The sequence below is a fragment of the Sabethes cyaneus genome, chromosome 3, assembly GCF_943734655.1.
Source record: "Sabethes cyaneus chromosome 3, idSabCyanKW18_F2, whole genome shotgun sequence".
In the NCBI taxonomy this organism is placed as follows: Eukaryota; Metazoa; Arthropoda; class Insecta; order Diptera; family Culicidae; genus Sabethes; species Sabethes cyaneus.
In genome coordinates, this window is record NC_071355.1 from 16,393,874 (window position 1) to 16,415,381 (window position 21,508).

The 21,508-nt window shown below is 42.0% G+C and overlaps 1 protein-coding gene across 1 annotated transcript; it reads right to left on the reverse strand.

Annotated features, from left to right (window-relative positions):
• Positions 1–12,370: 12,370 nt before the first annotated feature.
• On the reverse strand, positions 12,371–17,461 carry LOC128744641 (importin subunit alpha-3). The gene is made up of 5 exons (XM_053841796.1): positions 17,037–17,461; positions 15,242–16,126; positions 14,852–15,178; positions 14,614–14,790; positions 12,371–14,551 (listed from the first exon to the last, which is right to left on the reverse strand). The coding sequence occupies exons 1-5, from the start codon at positions 17,103–17,105 to the stop codon at positions 14,450–14,452; spliced, it is 1,560 nt and encodes a 519-aa protein (XP_053697771.1). The 5' UTR covers positions 17,106–17,461; the 3' UTR covers positions 12,371–14,449.
• Between the last annotated feature and the right edge of the window lie 4,047 nt (positions 17,462–21,508).

Consider the following 21,508-nt stretch of genomic DNA (forward strand, 5'->3'; position numbering starts at 1 on the left):
CAGTATTTCATCTGATATTGGCGGAAAGTTTTCGGCGGTTTGCGAGTTGTTTCCCTGCCTAATGTCTAGCCGAGGAGGACGGCTGTGACGTGTCTGGTATACGGCTGACAAAAACTGCTACTAGGTGATGAAATTAAAGAAAACTTTTTTCACGATTGCATTCCAATATTAATTTTATTCACGACCGATACGTATTTCGCCTTGGTTACCTTGGAGTCCGGTAGCTGAATGTAGAACTGTGCGTAGAGTACTTGCTACTCATCGTAGGCTTCGGATGGGCGGTGCGATTTAACGAAGTTATAATTGAAGAAATGCCCTTTTATCCTCAACAAATACGTTGATTGCTTTCCAGTCCGTCACACAATTCACCATTGTGCTCAACACGATAAAACCCATTCCTAGCTTGCTGATAATCAGTTGAGGTCTTTCCGCACGGGTCTTTGATTTGGGCCTACAAGTTTCGGTCGAAAATTTCCAGAAGCTCATGAAATTTTGTACGCGTGGAAGTACTTGAGGAAGGTCGCTTTCCGGACATGTGGAAGACGCAGAGGTTAGTTTTATTACCGAAGCCGGGCAAGCCCGTTGAAGATCCAGCATCGTACAGACCAATCTGTCTACTGGATACACTTGGGAAACTTTTAGAAAGGATTATCGACAATAGGCTGACGAAATGTACGGAGAGCGCACACTGTCTGTCTAAGATGCAATTTGGTTTTCGAAAAGGCAGGTCAACGGTTGATGCCTACTGTAGGGGAAAATTCGGCCAAACAGAAACGAAGGGGCGGTCGATGCTGCGCTGTGATAACGATCGATATCAAAAATGCCTTCAATAGCACCAGCTGGGAGGCCATCGCCGCATCACTGCACAAAATGAGAAAACCTGACTACCTGTGCAAGATCCTGAAGAGCTACTTCCAAAACAGAGTACTAATGTACGAGACTGATAAGGGGCAGAGATCAGTGCACATTACAGCGGGAGTTCCTCAAGGTTCCATCCTCGGACCGACCATCTGGAACGGAATGTATAATGGGGTGTCAATGCTGAAGCTACCCAAAGGAACAATGATCGTTGGTTTTGCGGACGACATAGTACTGTCATGAGCAGGAGGGACACTGGAAGAGGTTGGTATTCTGGCAAGAAACTGGGACGATCGGAATGATAGAAAATAGGATGCAGGGAGTAAAGCTGCAGGTGGCGCATCACAAAACGGAAATCACGGAGGAAAAAAAGAGGAAGCTCCACCAAAAACAAGGCTTCACCTAAACCGACAGGGAAGCGAGCGAAGAAGGGCGACGCTCTTATCCTGAAAACCGACGGGTCGAAATACTCGGAGGTTCTGAAGGCCATGAGAGGAGATGCCCCACCCCGCGATCTAGACGCGGACTGGCGAAATGATCCTCGAGTTAAAGAAGGACACCGCCAAGAAGAGTTCCGCATTCAAGTCGATAGCGGAAGGAGTGCTCGGGAAGGGAGTGCAGGTACGTGCTCTCACACCAGAAATGACTCTCCAGCTTAAAAACCTAGATGAGAACACCGATGTGTGTGAGGTCGTACAGGCTCTCAAAGAGCAAAGTGGAGTGGTTCGCCTGCGTAAGGGTCCTATCGGGACCCAGGTAGCCACCATACAGCTTCCGCTGGCGGACGGAAACGAAGCCCTGAAAGCTGCTAAGCTAAAAGTGTGATGGTCGGTACGCCCACTAAGCGTGCTGAAGCAGTCGGAGGCTTGCTTCCGATGCTTCGAGCACGGGCATAAGGCCTGGAACTGCAAGGGGCCAAATAGGAGCCAATTGTGCAGGAGATGTGGCAGTGCTGGCCATCAAGCAAGGGACTGCACCGAGTCTCCCAAGTGCTTGATCTGTACCGGTAAACGGGACGCAAAGCACGTAACGGGAGGTCCAAGGTGCCCGGCTGGTGTGCCGGCGGCCAAGCCAGGTTCATAGTGTAAGTGACACAACTCAACCTGAACCACTGCAGCACGGCTCAGTAGCTGCTACACCAAGCAGTTTCTGAGTCGGCAAAGGACATTGCCTTCATCTCGGACCCATACCGCGTCCCTGCCGGAAACGGCAACTGGGTCTCGGATAGGTCCGGGACGACGGCTATATGGACGACAAGCAGGTTCCCGGTTCAAGAGGTTGTGTCAACTTCAGACGAGGGATTTGCGGTTGCCAAAGTGGGTGGAGTGTTCTACTGCAGCTGTTATGCTCCGCCGAGTTGGTCTATCGAGCAGTTCACGCGGATGGTAGACCGAGTATCAGTTTTGCTGACTGGTTTAAGGCCGGTGGTTGTGGCGGCGATTTTAACGCTTGGGCGGTAGAATGGGGAAGTCGTCGCACAAACCATAGGGATCGGATTCTGCTTGAGGCTCTGGCAAAGCTCAACGTAGATCTGGCCAACATCGGCACCACAAGTACCTTCAGTAGGAACGGTGCGGAGTCTATCATCGACGTGACTTTCAGCAGTCCTGGTCTGATAGGAGACTGGAGGGTAGACAATGGCTACACTCACAGTGACCATAAGCCGGTCCGCTATAGTGTTGGTCAGATAACGAGGCGGCAGGCGGTGAGTAGAGCCGACACTCCAACCACCCATGGATGGAAGACATCATACTTCGACCCCGAAGTATTTGTGGAAGCAATCCGAAGAGAATGCGGTGATCGCGATCCGAACGCTGATCGTTTGGTTGAGGTACTGTCGCGAGCGTGTGACGCTACCATGCCTAGGAAAGGTCGACCTAGGTATAGTAGGTCATCGGCTTACTGGTGGACAGATGAAATTGCAGAACTCCGTGGAGCGTGCTTTCGTGCGAGGAGAATTATGCAAAGAGCTCATTCGGACGAAGGCAGGTCTGAATGTCGAGTAGCACTTGTTGCTGCACGCGCAGCGTGGGATAAAAACTAGTAAACGAGCCGGCTTCGAAAGGCTATGTGCTAATGCCAATGCGTACCCCTGGGGTGACGCCTACAGAGTCGTAATGGCAAAGACCAAGGGCGTGATGGTGCCCGCAGAGCGATCACCAGAGATGCTGGAGCGGATCATCGAGGGCCTCTTTTCGCGCCACGAGCCAAGGCCCTGTCCCCAGGCCGCAGAGTCGTCCCACGGCCGTCCAGATAACACAAAATCGTAATAGAAAGTTCACATTAAATCGTTTTCATGTCAATTTCACACTGGAATTGTATAATGATTAGAGTATGTCAAATCGAAGTGAACAATAAGTTGTTTTGCAGTCGTGCGTGTCTTCATATACAATTCATGACTGTGAATTATAAAGCAGTATAGATAATTGCAATATTTGATTATATCTTAATCATATATTCAGGAGTATTTAGTTGCGTGTTATAAAAACTACGCAAAATAGAATTACAAATAGTTGTCAAAATTTTCGCACGTATATCGCCTCCACTTTGGTACATATATGTTCTTATATGGCGTGAAATATAACTTTTTCGTTCAGATATGATTTCGTATACCTCAATTGCAATCGAGATATACAAACCAAATGGTTTACTGGGCGACGTTCAAGTATCCTCGACGTGAGAAATGCGTTTAATAGCGCTAGTTGGGACTTCATAGCCGCTTCGGAACGTCCAAGCGCCGGGGTCGCTGTACAGGGTTCTGGAAAATTACTACTTAGAAACGTGTGCTATGCTACAACACGAAGGAGGGTCGGAAGTGTGTTTCAATCACCGCAGGGGTTCCGCACGGTTCCATACTGGGCCCGGTGTTGTGAAATGTCATGTATGACGAGGTGTAGAAGCTAAAGTTCCCAGTAGGGGTTGTGATTGTCGGCTTTACCGACGACATCACCTTGGAAGTTTACGGTGAATCTATCAGAGAGGGTGAGTTGACGGCCACCCACTTTATAAATATTGTTGAAGATTGGATGCGCTCCAGGAGACTGGAGCTAGCGCATCATAAAACGAAGGTTATCGTGGTGAACAACCGCAAGTCGGTGCAGCAAGCAAGAATCAGCGTCGGGGACTGCACTATTTCATCAACGCGGTCCTGGGAGTCATGGTCGACGACAAGCTAAAATTCGGGAGCCACGTCGACTATGCCTGCAAGAAGGCTTCCACAGCTATTTCGGCATTGTCTCGTATGATGTCTAATAGCTCTGCGATATATGGCAGCAAGCGACGGCTATTAGCCAACGTGGTCCAGTCCATACTTAGGTATGGCGGGCCGGCGTGGTCATCGGCATTAGAAACCAAAAGCTACCTAGGTAAGCTGTAAAGTACCTTTCGTCTCATGTGCTTAAGAGTGGCGAGTGCGTATCGCACAGTTTCACATGACGCAATCTGCGTCTTTGCGGGTATGAAGCCTATTGGTATCATCATCAGCGAGGACGTAAAGTGCTTCAACCAACGTGGAACAAGCGGCATACGGAGTACTACAAGATCGGCCTCGATGACCACATGGCAGCGGGCATGGTCTAATTTCACAAAAGGCCGGTAGATACATCGACTTATCCCATACGTATCCGGGTGGGTCGACAGGCGCCACGGTGAAGTCAACTTCCACCTGACACAGATTTTGTCAGGGCATGGTTGTTTTAGAGAGTATCTGTACAAGTTCGGGCATGCGGAGTCCCCCGCGTGTAGAAGAAACTGCAGAACATGTTTTCTTTATATGCCCTCGTTTCGGGGGCGCGAGAAGCTACATGCAGGCAGTGAGTGGACAGGACACTACTCCGGATAACTTAGTCCAAAGGATGTGTTCTAGCTCCGACGTCTGGGGAACGGTCAATGCGGCTGCTACGCAGATTGTACTTGAACTACAAACCGCTGGAGAGCCGATCAACGGCGAATAAACAGCCTAACTACCATTACCCTGAAATAATATATATCGATAAGGTGGTGCCAGAGGGGATTGAGGCTGGAGACCCGAGTAGGGGTTTAGTGGGTCGGGATCGTCACGCCCCATTAGGGGGGCCAGGATACCTAAACCCCACTCACTGAGTTATCTTTTCAGGTGTCTGATAGTACTGTATCTTCTAAGGTGCTCAGCAGATTTCCCTACTCGGAAAAAACGGAAATCCTGCTGGTCACTATCGATCGGCTGAACTTTAACAGCCAAACACATCAGTATCACTCTCGAGGAGGATAAGGAGTGCTACACGAGAAGGGAAACTAGAGGAGTTCGAAAACTAGTTCAAGTGGAGTTCTTGGTCTAATGGCAAGAGGAATGGGATGCGTCGTTAAACGGCAGATGGACGCACAGGCTCATACCGGTGCTGTCGACCTGGCTAAACAGGAAACATGGGGAAGTTAACTTTTACCTAACGCAGTTTCTGTCAGGGCACGGTTGCTTCAGGCAATAAACGGTTCGGACACGCAGCGACACCCGTCTGTCCAGAATGCGAAAAAGCAGAAGAAACTCCGGAGCATGTGGTTTTCGAATGTCCAAGATTTGCCGCTGTGCGGAGCCGTGGACCGCGGAGAACATTGTGAATGAAATGTGTCGGGAGGAGAGCATTTGGAACGCTGCCAGCAGCGTTTTAGCACAGATTATGGTGCAGCTGCAATGAATGTGGAGGGACAATCAGCGAACAAGCAACGCCAACTAGACGTACTGGAAGTGGAAGCGGAGCGGTCTGCAAGACAGAGCAATACTGAGCTTGATGATAAGCCCTGCGAGGGTGGTCGTGCCCCTGAGGGGATGGAAGTCAGGACAGTCGCCATCCCTGCATCAGTACACGTCTCGACAGGTGTACTTATAGCGTAGCAGCCGGCGCACAGTGGGACGGCGTCAAAAATAGGCGGACATCAGCTTTTGCGGAGAAACTATTAAGTTTTTCGTATTAGTGTCTTCGCAAAAGTTTCTTGGTTTTTAATTTATTTTTTTGTTAGATAAAAAAAATTTACATTAAGGGGGTGAATCAATAAATAAAAAAAATTAACTTTTTTATTTTAGGTCCAAAATAAACAGTGCCTAAGGAAAAGTGGGAGAGGACATTATTTCAAGAGTATTTGCTGAAGGAAGGAAGTTTCTATCCCTTAAGAGAAAAAAGATATTGAGCTACACAATAACAAACCCCCTTCATATCAGTTTTCCTAATTTTACTTGCTTATTTCCGTTTCTACATCGTTTTGATGTTCAGTAAAATTTAAGATATAGTAAAAATACGTCTTTTTGCTGAAGAGAGCGAGACTCTAACCTTATGGAATTTTAAGCTGTTACAGTTTTTAGACAATTTTCTAGTCAATTTTAAGATGATTTATTTCAAAAAGGCGCAAGTATGCGCAGCCAATCTCAGCGACTTTATGTGCTGCAATGTAGTGGCTTTCATTTTATGTATATGTCACGGTGGATCACGGTGGAACATTCGAGCAAACTGCGACTAAAAATATCACGTTTAACGCCTGAAAAATTACATAAAATAACATAATCGATCAATACAAATGGTATAAACCCATTTAAAATAAAAATAAATTTAATAATAAATGATTTAAAAATTCAATGATGTTATATTTCTAAATAACTGTTCATTTCTTCATCGTTAGCTTCGGAGGAGTCAATAGTACCTGTAGGGAACATGTCAGGCTAAATGAATTAGCGAGTTAATGAATCTGGATCGATTGTATCATTTGTTTCAGTGCAACTGAAATACATGCATGCATACGACATTCCGAAAGTTCGAAAGAACGAGAGAACGAACATACATTGTGTAATTCGAATCTCACTGGTTTCGTGAGACGAATAGTACGACAAAGAGGGAGATCGGAGATCGTCCGAGGTCCGAGACGAGACGCACGGATATCAGAGTATGAATATCGTTCCCGAAACGAGCGCGTCAGTTTTTGGACGAACGTAGATTTGGACGGACGTCTTTTGGTGCGTTGTGCGTATTTCGGAAATTTGGCGTAGAAAAACGACCAGACACTACATTGGCGCAAGTAACGCTCTCAAAGTGTGAGTATAGTTTTCTCGGCAAAATATTGTGTGCTAAATCGTTACTGAGCTGCAAATTAGAAGCGGCTTTGTGTTGTAAGCGATATAGCATGTGGTATTGAAAAATGAACGGATGCTTGTGCGCATATGGTGACTTTTTAGACTGTCTCTAGAAGGTTATGAAAATGCGCCTGTGTGCGCTGCTTGAATGCCTCCGAGATGGCTACGAATAATGCGCTTGTGTGCGCTGTTTGAATGCCTCTGGGAAGGCTATGAAAATGTGCTTGTGTGCGCTGCTTGAATGCCTCTGGGCAGGCTATGAAAATACGCTTGTTTGCGCTGCTTGAATGCCTCCGAGAGGGCTACGAATAATGCGCTTGTGTGCACTGTTTGAATGCCTCTGGGAAGGCTATGAAAACGCGCTTGTGTGCCTCTGAGAGGGTTACGAATAATGCGCTTGTGTGCGCCGTTTGAACGCTCTGGGCAAGCTATGAAAATGCGCTTGCGTGCGCTGTTGACGTTGATAATTTTAATGATGTTGACGATTTTGAAGATGATAATTTTGACGGTTTTAATTGCCAATATGCCAATATAATATAATAGGCGATATCAAAAAAGATGCTTGTGCGCGTCCGACTTTGTAAACTGCCCCTGTGACGTGAGGGCTACATCTTTAGCATTTCCAACTGCTTGCATGCATGATAGCATGTTGTGCAATTGCGGGAAGGCAGAATCCGTTGTTGAAATAAGCTAGTACGCGTTGTTTGAGCGCCTCTGGGAAGGCTTTGAAAATGCGTTTGTGTGCGAAAGGTGTGTCCTGAGAAGGACACCTAGTAACGCGCTTATATACCTCTGCGAAGGCTATTTGTCACAACCATTTGATTGTGCAGACATTAGGTAAATATCTATTAGTTATTTACAGAGGATGCCAAGCTTTGGTTTATGTATATCAGTGCTACGATTCGAGTATTTAGGAAGGATTGATTACATTGATTACGATGATAGCGATGACTTTGATAAGGTTGACGATTTTGATGACTGATGTTGGTCATTTTGATGATTTTGGTGGTGTTGAGAATATTGATGATGATGATTTTGGTTGAAGAAGTTAATAGGGTTAGTGATGTTGGATGATGCTGCCGTTGATGATTTTGAACGTTTTGAAGATATGAGGTTTGAGACGTATAATTTTGACGATTTTGTTGATGTGGATGGCATAGACGATTTTGATTGTTTTGAATAGGATTGTGATAATATTGATGATGATGATATAGATAATTTGATAATGTTAACGATTTTGATGTGTTGATGATTTTGGTATCGATAATGCTGATAATATTCATGATCTGCGTGGCATTAATCATGTTGATGGTGTTGCTAATCTAATACCGATTATTTTGATAATGTTGACGATTTAGATGATTATAATGATGTTGATCATTTTGGTGGTGTGGAGGATATTGATGATGATTTGGATGATTTTCAGGTGTTGATGATTATAATAACGATGTTTTTGATTATGTGGATGATATTGATTCATTGATATTTTGAATTTGTTGTTGCTCATGATGAGCACCAGAAAATGCTGAAAATTTTGATGTGTTCAAGATTTTTGTATTGTTGATGTTATTGATTTTGATGATGTGGATGGTGTTGATGATATTGATTATTTTGATAGTGTTGATCATTCTGATGATTTTGATGCAGTTGAGGATATTGATGACGATAATTTGGATGGTGATGATGTTCATAGTGTTTAAGATTTTGATAATGTGGATGGTATTGATCAATTGATGGTGATGAGTATTTTGATGAGTTGATGATTTTGATATCGATGATGTTGATGACTTTGACGACTTTGATGATATGGATGACGATGATTTTGAAACTGTTGATGATTTGCATGATATATGATGATTTTGATAGAGTGGTAAATTTTTATGGCGTTAATGATGATGATAAAAAATTCTAGATCGATGCCCATTAAGGTAAAATGAGTCGTTTTTTTTCATGACAATATATTTACTGTGTTCAGATTGACAAGAAGAATGCAGTGAATACATTTTTAGATACAAAACTCCTTTGTTGTGCTCGAAAACTTTTCGAAATTGGGCTTTCCGAAGAAAAGTTAAAGACTACTAATTTCCCGTTAAGGACACGTCGTTTCTGATGTTGGGCTCAGCGTGTTCGTTCGAAATTTCCTAATGAAATCTTTGCAGTGGCGTCGAGAATTTGCATGTAAATAATGCTTAAACGCCAGTGACATCCACCGGGCTTTAGAGCCGAGAGTCTAAACGAAAAATTTGGCTGATTTTATATCTGTCATCCAGGTGATCAAAAGGGTGATTAAAACCGGAAAGACTAAGGAAATTGATTTCGTGTCATATTTATCAATAGAGTAGGGGAAGGGGTGAATGTAGGGAACATGTCAGGCTAAATGAATTAGCGAGTTAATGAATCTGGATCGATTGTATCATTTGTTTCAGTGCAACTGAAATACATGCATGCATACGACATTCCGAAAGTTCGAAAGAACGAGAGAACGAACATACATTGTGTAATTCGAATCTCACTGGTTTCGTGAGACGAATAGTACGACAAAGAGGGAGATCGGAGATCGTCCGAGGTCCGAGACGAGACGCACGGATATCAGAGTATGAATATCGTTCCCGAAACGAGCGCGTCAGTTTTTGGACGAACGTAGATTTGGACGGACGTCTTTTGGTGCGTTGTGCGTATTTCGGAAATTTGGCGTAGAAAAACGACCAGACACTACAGTACCGTTTCCCGCAAAATCTGGTTCATTATACGGATGGTACAAAATGACAGCTAGTATGCACCGAATTCTTATCCATGGTGCAGATATTATCCAAGCATCAGTGCTCCCTATCGGTGCCTTGTCAGAAGAACCGCAAGAATGCCGGAATAAGGACGTCAAAATGTTCCGGGAATATCGAGCGCGAAAATGTTCAAGGTGCATATTAGTCATCATATATGTTGTGTTTTGTTCCTAATTGCATACGCTTATGTTCACAGAGTATCTACAAATCAAGATATATTTAACCGTTTAATGCTATCATCTGATCCGATAATTTCATCAGTGGCTAAGAACACAAAACGGAAGAAAATGCCATTCAGTGAAGCAGCACTGAAGTTATTGCGTGAACCAGATTTTGCGGGAAACGGTACTATTGACTCCTCCGAAGCTAACGATGAAGAAATGAACAGTTATTTAGAAATATAACATCAGTGAATTTTTAAATCATTTAGTATTAAATTTATTTTTATTTTAAATGGGTTTATACCATTTGTATTGATCGATTATGTTATTTTATGTAATTTTTCAGGCGTTAAACGTGATATTTTTAGTCGCAGTTTGCTCGAATGTTCCACCGTGATCCACCGTGACATATACATAAAATGAAAGCCACTACATTGCAGCACATAAAGTCGCTGAGATTGGCTGCGCATACTTGCGCCTTTTTGAAATAAATCATCTTAAAATTGACTAGAAAATTGTCTAAAAACTGTAACAGCTTAAAATTCCATATGGTTAGAGTCTCGCTCTCTTCAGCAAAAAGACGTATTTTTACTATATCTTAAATTTTACTGAACATCAAAACGATGTAGAAACGGAAATAAGCAAGTAAAATTAGGAAAACTGATATTAAGGGGGTTTGTTATTGTGTAGCTCAATATCTTTTTTCCCTTAAGGGATAGAAACTTTCTTCCTTCACCAAATACTCTTGAAATAATGTTCTCTCCCACTTTTCCTTAGGCACTGTTTATTTTGGACCTAAAATAAAAAAGTTAATTTTTCTATTTATTGATTCACCCCCTTAATGTAAATTTTTTTTATCTAACAAAAAAATAAATTAAAAACCAAGAAACTTTTGCGAAGACACTAATGCGAAAAACTTAATAGTTTCTCCGCAAAAGCTGATGTCCGCCTATTTTTGAAGCCGTCCCACTGTGCGGCGTGTCAAAAAAACCCTGCGAGGATGGCCGTACAGAACAATATCATCGGAGGCAGTATGCGTCATCGCTGGAATGATCCCCATTTTGGAATCATGCTTGTTGAAAATAACGAGTGTTACGGCGGACGAGAAGCACCAGAGGAGCTCGGAAATTAGTGAGCAACTGGGATACGGCCGAGAATGATAGATTGACGCACCGACTCATACCGGCTCCCGGTTCATATTGGTTGAACAGGAAACATGGGGAAGTCGGCTTTCATCTGACCCAGTTCCTGTCGGGTCATGGTCGCTTCAGGCAATACCTGCACCGGTTCGGATACGCCGCGACATCAGTCTGTCCGGAATGCAGAGAGACGGTAGAAACCCCCCAGCACGTGGCATTCGATATCCAAGATTTGCCGCGGTGCGAAGCGAGATGCCAACCCTAAGTGTGGTCAACGTAGTTATTGATATTCGTCGAGAGGAGAGCACCTGGAATGCCGTCGGTAGCGGGCACCTCATGGCACAATGCCTGTTCGCTTTTCTCTTTAGCGTACCGGGAAAACAAGGAGTTTTTGAGCGTAAGAGGAACACAACCGTGGAATCCGACTAGCCCTATTTTCATATTACAGTTACTGTAACAGCTTGAGTTAGTCGTGACATCTGTGGAGTTAGGATTTGAACCCGGAACATCGTCGTGAAAGGTGTGAATGCTAACCGTGAATTGACGAATAACTCGACTGAGTGACTCAACTGTCTGCAAATGACAAACGAGCTACTTTATTTTGGTCGTGCATAGAGCCGTAATAGGGCCCATGTCGCAGTCGACTCACCCAATGCTAAGTTTTCCTATAATGTTTATAGGTACACCTCGACTCTACATTTTGAACAACTCCCTTGTGTTGCTCAGAATCTCTATTCTGAATTTTTATTAAACCGTATGCTCTAACTTCATTGATTTCAAAAATGAAAAATCGATGTGAATCTTACCTTTAGTTCCTTCCTCTCCATCTGATTCCTACGTATATCAGATTATGAAACGGTGGAAACTCAGCACCACGTGTGTCTACGAGGGAAATCAACAAAACAGGTTGCTAAGGTTACGGTCGTATCGCTATGTTACTGAATAAGATTGCCTTTGATCAGAATGCAAAACTGACGTGACAATTGGTTGAAATGAAAAGGGAAAACTGAACAAAATGTTTACTAAAAATAGAAAAGCCTGACATGTTTCATAAGGATTGCTGATACGCAATGGTATTGGTGGTTTGTTGGCATCGGGAAACGATTTCGCTATAGAAAAAAAACATTCCCGCGTACACGTATACGTGGCAAAGTGTGCGTAAGATAAATGTTAACAATCTCTGTACCCATTTGACATTGCAATCCTCAGATATTCGGGTTAGCGTGTTGCTTACTGTAACCGGAAACGAAAAACTACAGGTATAGTGCAAAGAAAATTTGCAAGGGACAATTCGGATCATTCACTAAAAACACACACACGCAAAAACATAATGTTCCGCATTCATCGGCCTGTTGTTTTATTATCGTTCCAAATTTCCAGAAAGGACAAAAATAAGTCTAATTTAGTTTGTTTTCCTCTGCTGTTCAGTTGGTGTGTATGTGTCTGTGTTGTTTTTTCTGTTTCTTCTTCTGCTTCTGTTTCTTCTTCTTCGTTTATTCCAATTTTTGTTAGGCTTGAATACATAAAAAATGGTAATGTCGTTTCATTTTCCTACCCGATTTTCATCATCTCAGTTTCAAGTCCATAACTCGAAAATTTAATTTTCTAGTTTAAGTTCTTTGTCTCGGTGTTAAGTTTTTTGCTTTCTCTTTCGGTTTACGTTAAATAACTTTGTATTCTTGGTTGTTCTACCAAAAATAGTGCGTTCTGCTGAGAGCAACTTTCAATTGCCTATCGCAAGAACAAAATTTGTTTAAAATTCCTATAACACGCGCATATCACGTGGCGTGAGTTTCGTTTTCTCCCCCACAATTGATAATACATCCGCTGCTACCCGCGCAAGGGACTGGCAACCTAAGTTTGATTCGCTTGTTTGTTTGTTGCTTGTTTTTTTTGTTATGTGAATGTGAAAATAATTACAAAAATTCTGCGAGTGCGCTGCTGCTTAATTACATTAAGAGCTTATCTGTTCACTTGTCGCGTGTGCGATTTGTGGTTAAACATTCGAGAAGACGCGTTTTCAAACACTGTCGATTCTCATATCCGCACCCCTACCGTAACAGGGGCGGCTTGTTGTTTGCTTTATTTCTTACTGGTTCTCTACTATTAAAGCTTAAACTAAATCAAAAGGAGAGAAGCCTTGGGTGGCTCGGAAAAATGAGAAGTTTTTTTTTCGTAATAATTTACTTCTCTTTGGCGATAATCTTTACAATTTCTCTGCAATCTCGTTCCCGCTCGGAACCGTTGCGTTAACACAAATTGCTAAATTACAGTCCATTGGTTTATTTCGATCCGTTTAATGTTTATAATTATATAAAAAATATGCCTTTTTACATGGAAAAAATATGTTCTCCTTTCCAACGAATGGATCCTGATTTTTTTAAAAGCAACATTTCCCTAATGCTTTAATTCGACTATATTTCTCAACGCCTGTCTGCTCGTTTTGCTCAATTAAAAAAACAGCAAAATGCGCGTTTTTAACATCCTTTACATTAGCGATCGAGTTTCAAATCATGTTTGATTTTTCTTGAGAAAGTTTCTCTCGTTAGCACTCCTTCCCTTCTTCCTAAACAGCGGGAACAATGGATATAAGAACAAATGAACGTCTTCGGTTCGACTTCTCCCACAAGCATGACGCGTGACGTAGATGGGATTAAAGTGTTTCTAAAAATGAACACTAACAATCGGTTTCTAAAAAATAGACATAAAAATCTTCTTACAAGGAACGCCCTATTCTTTGATTAGAAGAAGGGAAGGAACTTTAAATCCGCCTACTTGCTTTACTTTTTTTTACAATAAAAAAAAAGTTCGAAATTCTTCCAACGGTCACGTGTTGTTTGTGTGTATGCATTATTGTGTGTATAAGCGTCTTCAAATGGGCTGTGTGTGTAGGTGAGTGTGTGTGTGTGTTTATTTGACTGATGATGGTATTGCTGTTTTGTCGTCAGTTAATACTAAACTGTCCTCTCAGCACTGAGTGTTTTTGTTGAAGATTTTCTGTCTGTGATTTTTTATAATAAATAGATATTATTAACTTGCTTCTTTCAATTAGATTTGAAGTGAATCCTAAGATAACTAGCTTACTTGCTTGCTCACCAACTGGCTTAGCGTTCCGTGTGTGTTTATGTCTGTTATGTTAATATATCTTCTGCTCTGCTTCGGTTTCTGATGCATATCTATTTGTCTGACTTCAAAAGCAACTGATCAGATTAACTGAGCTGTTTCGAATGGTGCAGTTTGAGAAAAAAGAACAAGAGCTGGTGACTTGGTGGCTTGTCAAGTTACAAAACCTAAGCAGGGTGTGCAGTATTTTAGAGGAAGATATAGAAGTCTAGTGTTTCGGTTGTTTTTTAGTTCTTTTTAGACCAATCAGCTGCTACCTGCGTTTGTCTCTGTCAGGCTGATACCGTATCTGTTTTAAAAGTTGAACCCATCCCTGGGTACGTTCGGATTCTGATTAAACTGGAACGCATTCTCATCGACTCCCGGTCTCAATTCGTCCAGAACAGCTTCCTCGGTCTGAGAATGAAGGAAGAGATTGTAAAACAAGCTAGATCGATCCCTAATTCCATCCAACTTACCTCATCTGAGAAGAACTGCTCGATAATATCATACGCCAGTTTGTAGATTTCAATGTTTTCGTGATTTTGCAGAATTTCAATTTTCGAGACGCCGTCACATTCCTCGATCATATTGGCAATTTCCTCCGTATGGGGACCGGCCAGCTTCAGCATGTTATTGATACCGTCCAAGATAACCTGTTAACATTAAAAATTTGAATTAACAAAGTTTCCACCCGCAATCTTCTACGTTACTTACGTTGATCACTTGAGTATCCTTGCAAATAAGCAGATTACAGAATGGTGGTATGGCACCGTCCTTGATCAACTGTGCTACTTGTTCCCGGTTTCCGCTTATCGTCAGATTACTAATCGCCCACGCGGCTTCCTTTTGTGTTTGGAATTCGCCCTTGCCGAGGTTTTCGATGATCTTCGGCAACAGACCGGCATCGATCACTGCTTGCACCTGTGTCTGATTGCCAGCCGTAATGTTGGACAAAAACCAAACTGCCTCCTTGCGAATCTTGTCCTTCGCATGGCTCAACAGTGCAGGGAAATGGGACAGAGCATCACAATTCAATACGACCTAAAACGATAGTAAGTATGAAAGTCAAATGTGCCACGAAACAAGTTAGAACTGCAGCAGTACCTGTGTCTGATCATCTGAACCGGTGACAATGTTGCCAACGGCCCGCAAAGCCGCCGTCTGTACTTTGACTTCAACATGCGATAAGAGAGGGATCAATTTCGGTACTACACCACTGTCTATTACGAGCTGGATTTGTTCGTTGCCTCCGTCGGTCAAATAGCTGAGGGCCCATACGGTATCCACGAGGATGTTGATGTCGGTATGATGAATTAGCATATTCAAAGCTGGCAAAATCTCGAGAATTGTGTCGACTGGCGGAGGGGGATCCTTATTACGACACAGATTAACAATGACCCAGGTGACATTTCGTAAAAACGGTATTGGGATCTCGGGCTTAATGAATGACAAGAGCGGTTGAACTACGCCTAAGTTGATAACGTAATCCCGTAGACAGGGGCCGTCACCGATGATGTTACCCAGTGCCCAGACAGCTTGCTCGCAAACATTAGGAGCAGGAGAACCAAGTAAACGCAGGAAAAGTGGTACGGCATTAGCGCGAACCACCTGGTTGGTCTGTGCCGATGTTCCTGATGCGATATTTGTCAAAGCCCAAGCGGCTTCGAACTGTAGCAGTTGATTATCATCCCGTTCGAGACAACCGACCAGGATGGGTAATATTCCACTCTGTATCAGTGCATCGATCGGCGGGTTTCGATCTGAGGACAGCAAACGACGAGCCGATTGCACTGCTGCCAGCTGTTCGTCCTTGTCGGCGCTATTGCCTGCCTTTTCGACCAGCTTCTTCAGGTTTGATGGCGATGTGTAATCATCCTCGTCTGTCGATTCGGTTGTTGTTTGTGGTACATTACGGCGCTTGAGGATCGTTTCTTCACGTTTATTTTTACGCAACTCGACTGTCACCTCATTCCGGCGACGTCGCATTTCCTGTGAAGCAGAAACGACAAATTGATAAGAGCTTCCAAGGTATATAAGATGTTTATTGTGGAAAAGTTGTCTTGCAATAAATTATTTAGAAAGTATCGTAGAGTTTCTAACCTGTAATCGTGCAACAACTTTTAGGAATCTTACCAACAATAGAATACATTCTATGTCATCATTCTATTAATTATGCAACCGTTTTTCTTGTTCTTTTAGATGATGGTCAACAATTTAATAAAATTACATTTCTTTAAAATGGTGAATGACCCTTTGGGTTAAAACCACTCTAAATAAAAAAAAATTCTTTAAAATACATTTTTATTGAAAACCACTTGCAGAATATCTTAATCGATAGATACATTTTTTTCAACAATTTCCATGGAAACGATATGATTTTAATATCATTTTGGGAATGTTGGTCAATATTCTGATTCGACTGAAAGGCTGAAACCAAAATTGCTTTCTATTGTGTTCGTTCCCTGTTTCATTGTTTTTGTTCTCAACCATCGGGCGCCACCTTCAACCCGAATTATTTTTCGTTTATTCTTTTGCTGCGCTCGGATCGACTCAGCTCAGCATCTGCTTTGCTCTTGGCTGGCTGTCGCTGTATAGGTGCGAGGAGGTGACGGCCATCAGTCGAAAGGTCAAAACCATCATTTTCGGCTGCGCCTGTTATGCACTCACGTTACCTGCCGGAAGCATATTCCACCTTCCCGTTCACATTGCACAAGCATATTGTTTTTCACCTAAATGTTTTCGTTCCGGAGAGTTCCAGCCCTTTCCACCCCGTTCTTTTGTGAAATACGTATTACGCATAAAAACTATTTTGCACATTCCAGGCTAGCAAACTGGTCAAAATATCCACATTCTTTACACCACACGAACCACAAATCGTTAAACTAGTCGAAACACTCACCTCTTGGTCTTTTCCTTTGTTTTTAAAACCTTGCATTCGGTTTTTCATTTGAGAATCTATCGACGCCATTTTTCCTCCAATTTACTCGAATGCTTCGCCTACTGAAATATGTTCTTGTGTGTTGGTGTATGTGCGTGATGGATGATTAACCACTCTTCACCACTGGTGGATGATGGTATAGTCAAGAACCACTTTTTCACTCCTACTTTGGGCCAGCCTTTTCAAACGCGTAATTAGTAAACTCGCATAGATAGCCACCCGTTTGTGCCGAAAACGATTGATTTACCACTCCGCGGGTGGTTTAACACTTGAGCTTTTCACTGAAAATTCACTTTTGCGCCGAAGATGGAAAGTTCTTTCCACGGTAGCACCGAATTTTTCTTCCTTTCACGTTGTTACCTACTGCCTGTGAGTGCTTTCGCTGCCTACTGGCTGACGGGTCACGAAGGTTAGCTGTCAACATCGCTGATGCAGCGCAGTTGTCAAGTTATAAAGTATGCGTTACGCCTATGCAGCAGCAATTGACGGAAACTTGCGAACGCAGTTTCACTAAACACTGAATCATTATTGGTCTAAAAAAATTTTAGGCTGTGAATCATATCTTTGGTTTTATCAAATTTTATTTAATACTTGATGGCTGAGCTTTTTTTTAATTTCGCACTTGACCTCGAGGTACGACCCTGGTCTACCAAGCCAAGTTTCGACCAATACGATCGTAGCAGTTAGCACAATGTTCTCAGCGATTTTCCCCTTGTATCCCGACACATTTCGGCTCGCAACACAAAGCCTTTGCGGGATCCATTCAGTTTCTGGTAGAACTTTCGCGTTTCCTGAGAACGATGCAGACCTATGCATATTCCTGCTCTTCCAAGTTGTAGCGCTTTTTCTCAGAAGATTTGGTTTCGCTGCATATTCTTCCGTTTATGTCTTTTCACGTTCTGACGTGGTGATACTGCGCATCTATATAATTCATATATTCATCTACTAGCTGACCCGACAAACTTCGTATTGCCACAAAATAAATTGTGTTGTACATAAATCGCGAATCTCGGATGACCTTTGTAACAATCTTGAGTTTTGCAAGTTTCTGAGGAGTTCATGGGTGTTTTAATATACAAATTTTCCTCACAGTAAAGTAGAAAACAACTCCCCCCATTGCTTAGCCTGATAAAATAAAGCGGATAACATTTAAATATTCGCCATCATTACAAACCATTTCGACGAATACCATTTTACGGAACACCAATTCTCGGTTGACCATAACGCGGAATAGAGTTTCGCAGAATACCGTTTCGCGAAAAACCTTACGCGGGATGTACCATTTCACGGAAAATCTTTTCGTAGAAAGTACCATTTCGCAGGGGTGACCCAACTGAAGGAAAGTAATAGAGATCAGTAGATCTAGGAAAATAAATAAACCTAGATAGAGGTGATCTCTACGGGGGGCTGCCCCCCGCAGTGGCCGGCGCTTCCGACGGCAGGTCGCCGGCAACACTCGCGACCTGTGGTCGTCTCGCGCTGAATTATCTAATGTTACTATTGATAGTTTTTGGTGGTCTTGTTATTGATTAATGTTTTATGAAAGAGTCTAAAATTTCTCGAGTTCGATTAGTTTTTGAGTTACGAAAATTTCTGTTTTATTTGCATGAGAGCCCTTATCCCCCTACCAGAGGGGTGAGGGGTCTCAAACCATCATTAAAAAATTCCTGCCTCCAAGACTCCCCACATGCCAAATTTGATTCCATTTGCTTGATTAGTTCTCGAGTTATGAAGAAATTTGTATTTCATTTGTATGGGAGCCCCCCTCCTAAAAAGGTAAGGGATCCTAATATCGTGTACCCCCGCTTGAATGACCTTCTTTAATCTGAACCCCGTTGGTATGAATGCATTCACATTAAAAACTGATCAAGCGTCATACTCAATTGGGTCCTAAAGCCCTATGTCGTTTTTAGCTTGTATCGATGAGGTTAGGGTTAGGAACACATATTTTGATATTCAATTTTATATTTTTAGGCTATTGCCATTAAAAACCTTTTTATTTTAATTTTGTGAAATTTTGAACAAAAAATAAACATTTAGGCAACCTTATATAGACAAACTATAGTTGTGCATGGTTGTGTCAAGCGGTGTCTAGACAAGACGAATTATAAAAAGAAACCATAGTATGTCTTGAAATGTCACGGAAAACTTTTTGTTTACCTTCACGCTCATGTGATAGTGTGTCAAAAAGTCAAAAGTTACAAAGTCAGGAAATGGCTTGGCAATCGCGACCTAAAACATTTTCTGAGTTTACAGCTCATTTTCCGGTTCCGGTCATCTCAGTTTAATTAAGGCCTTTGTCAAAATCAGCAATAAGCGTAGTGACTGCACTTGGTCACAGCGTGGATGGCTTCAGTTTTCGGATGCAACACCCGCCATCGAGATGCGACCGTGTTTGGTTCGAAACGCACAGAAATTTTTGGTCTACCGTTCGCCCTACTGCTGGTTCACATCGGAGTAGCAGAACATACCAACCTGATTGATAATACGGTGCCAGTTTCGGTTGGCGTTTTTTTTTCATACTGTTCTGCGGGGTCGATTGTACCGAGATTATACTTTTGGCCATCAGTTTGACATCGTTTAGTCATTCTTAGCGCAAACTAGGTTTGGACAAAGTCTAGCACCGTGAATCGATCCCAAGCAGCACCATTTGTTGCATGAAGGGTTACGCAACTATAATTGAAACATTCAAATATGGTAAAAGTTCGCATCAGTTACCTTTATCGAACTGTTATGTGATTGAAAAAGCGCAAGAGGTGGAGCCTATATGCAACCAATTGTTACACAGATGTTTTATGGAACATCAATGCGCGTTATCTATCCATTCGCGACTACGATACTAAAAGAGATTTTAAGCCTGTTCGCCCACGAAATCCTATGCCGCGTTGTCATAACTTGCGTGAAAATATAAACAAAAATACTTCCTTCTCTTTTTTTCTCGCACAAAAACCAATGCGCGTTATCTAAATACAAGCAGGTATTCGCGACTACGATACTAAAAGAGATTTTATGCCTGTTCGCACTCACACGAAATCCTATGTCGCGTTGTCAAAACTTGCGACTACGATACTAAAAGAGATTTTAAGCCTGTTCGCACTCCCACGAAATCCTATGCCGCGTTGTCAAAACTTGCGTGAAAACAAAAACAAAAATACTTTCTTCTCTTTTTTCCTCGCACAAAAACCAAACAATTATGAGCAACTTCATCACGAATTATGTTTAGCGGGAACCGGGATTTCCTCTCTGGGCTCCAAGACGAAAATTATTTACATTAATAAATATTCTTAATGCGACTTTAGTTTTTTGGGCCTATTATGAGCTAATCTCCATGCCATTCAAAATTTATCGTGCAAAATATAATTTTGCTTTGTATTATTTGATGCGCCTCGTGAAAGTTATTAATTTATTTATTTTCAAGTTTAAAGAATTAACCCAGCCAGATTAAGAATTCGTTTACGATGGAAAAATGCGGTGTAAAATCGAACTAGATACTGTAATCAAATAATATTTTAGTAAATGCCATGGATTCCTGATGAATGTTCGTGTAATTATTGTTAAAATAAAAACATTCCTTCGTTGAAAAATATTTTTTCATAAAAATATGGCGGAATATGATGTTACATTGGTTGTATTTGTTTGGTTACATTTTATTTAACAATATGCCGTAATCAACATGATGCAACATCATGTGACATTATTGTTTAGCAATGGCATTATAATAACACGATGTTGCGATGAAGTTTCATGTTACTAGATATTGACTAATATATTTGTGACAGCCAGTATAAGTATTGGATAACCTGAATCCAACATATTAATAACATGAAGTTGCTTATTTGTTGCGTGTTTCAATACTGTAACCGGTGAAGTTTTTTGCAATTTAAACAAGACTTAATAGCCACATGGAAGATGTTGCAAGTGCTGCTTGGGGATGGATTGGAATACATTGCCCGAATCAAAACTTTTATCCGATAACTAGTACAAATTTGATGTTCCACTTCCTCACGACCAGCAAAACGCAGACAAGCACAAGAGACAACTGCGAAGCTGTAACTGTCAAAACGATCAGCTGCTCTAATGTCAAACCAGAGTTGCCAGTGAGAAAAAGTTATCATTGTTGCCAGAAACGTGTTATTTTCGTTATGTCAAGGAAGATCTTTAATGTCAAGGGAGAATAAATTACAATATTTTTGTTTTTTAATTTTTTAGTGCTCTGCATCTTTTTAAAAAAGAAAAAACTATACTCTGGTAGTCATAATGGAAAGCTTTATCGTTCCTTCTAAAAAAATCATCTTTTTATCACAAATTTTAGGACCCAATTGACGGTTAAGTTGACCGGGCAAATTAAAAAAAACAAAAAATCTCAATACGTTTCCCCTTGCTCAGCAACTTCGGCATATGCAACTTATCTCTCTCCAGTACTCTAAATAGAC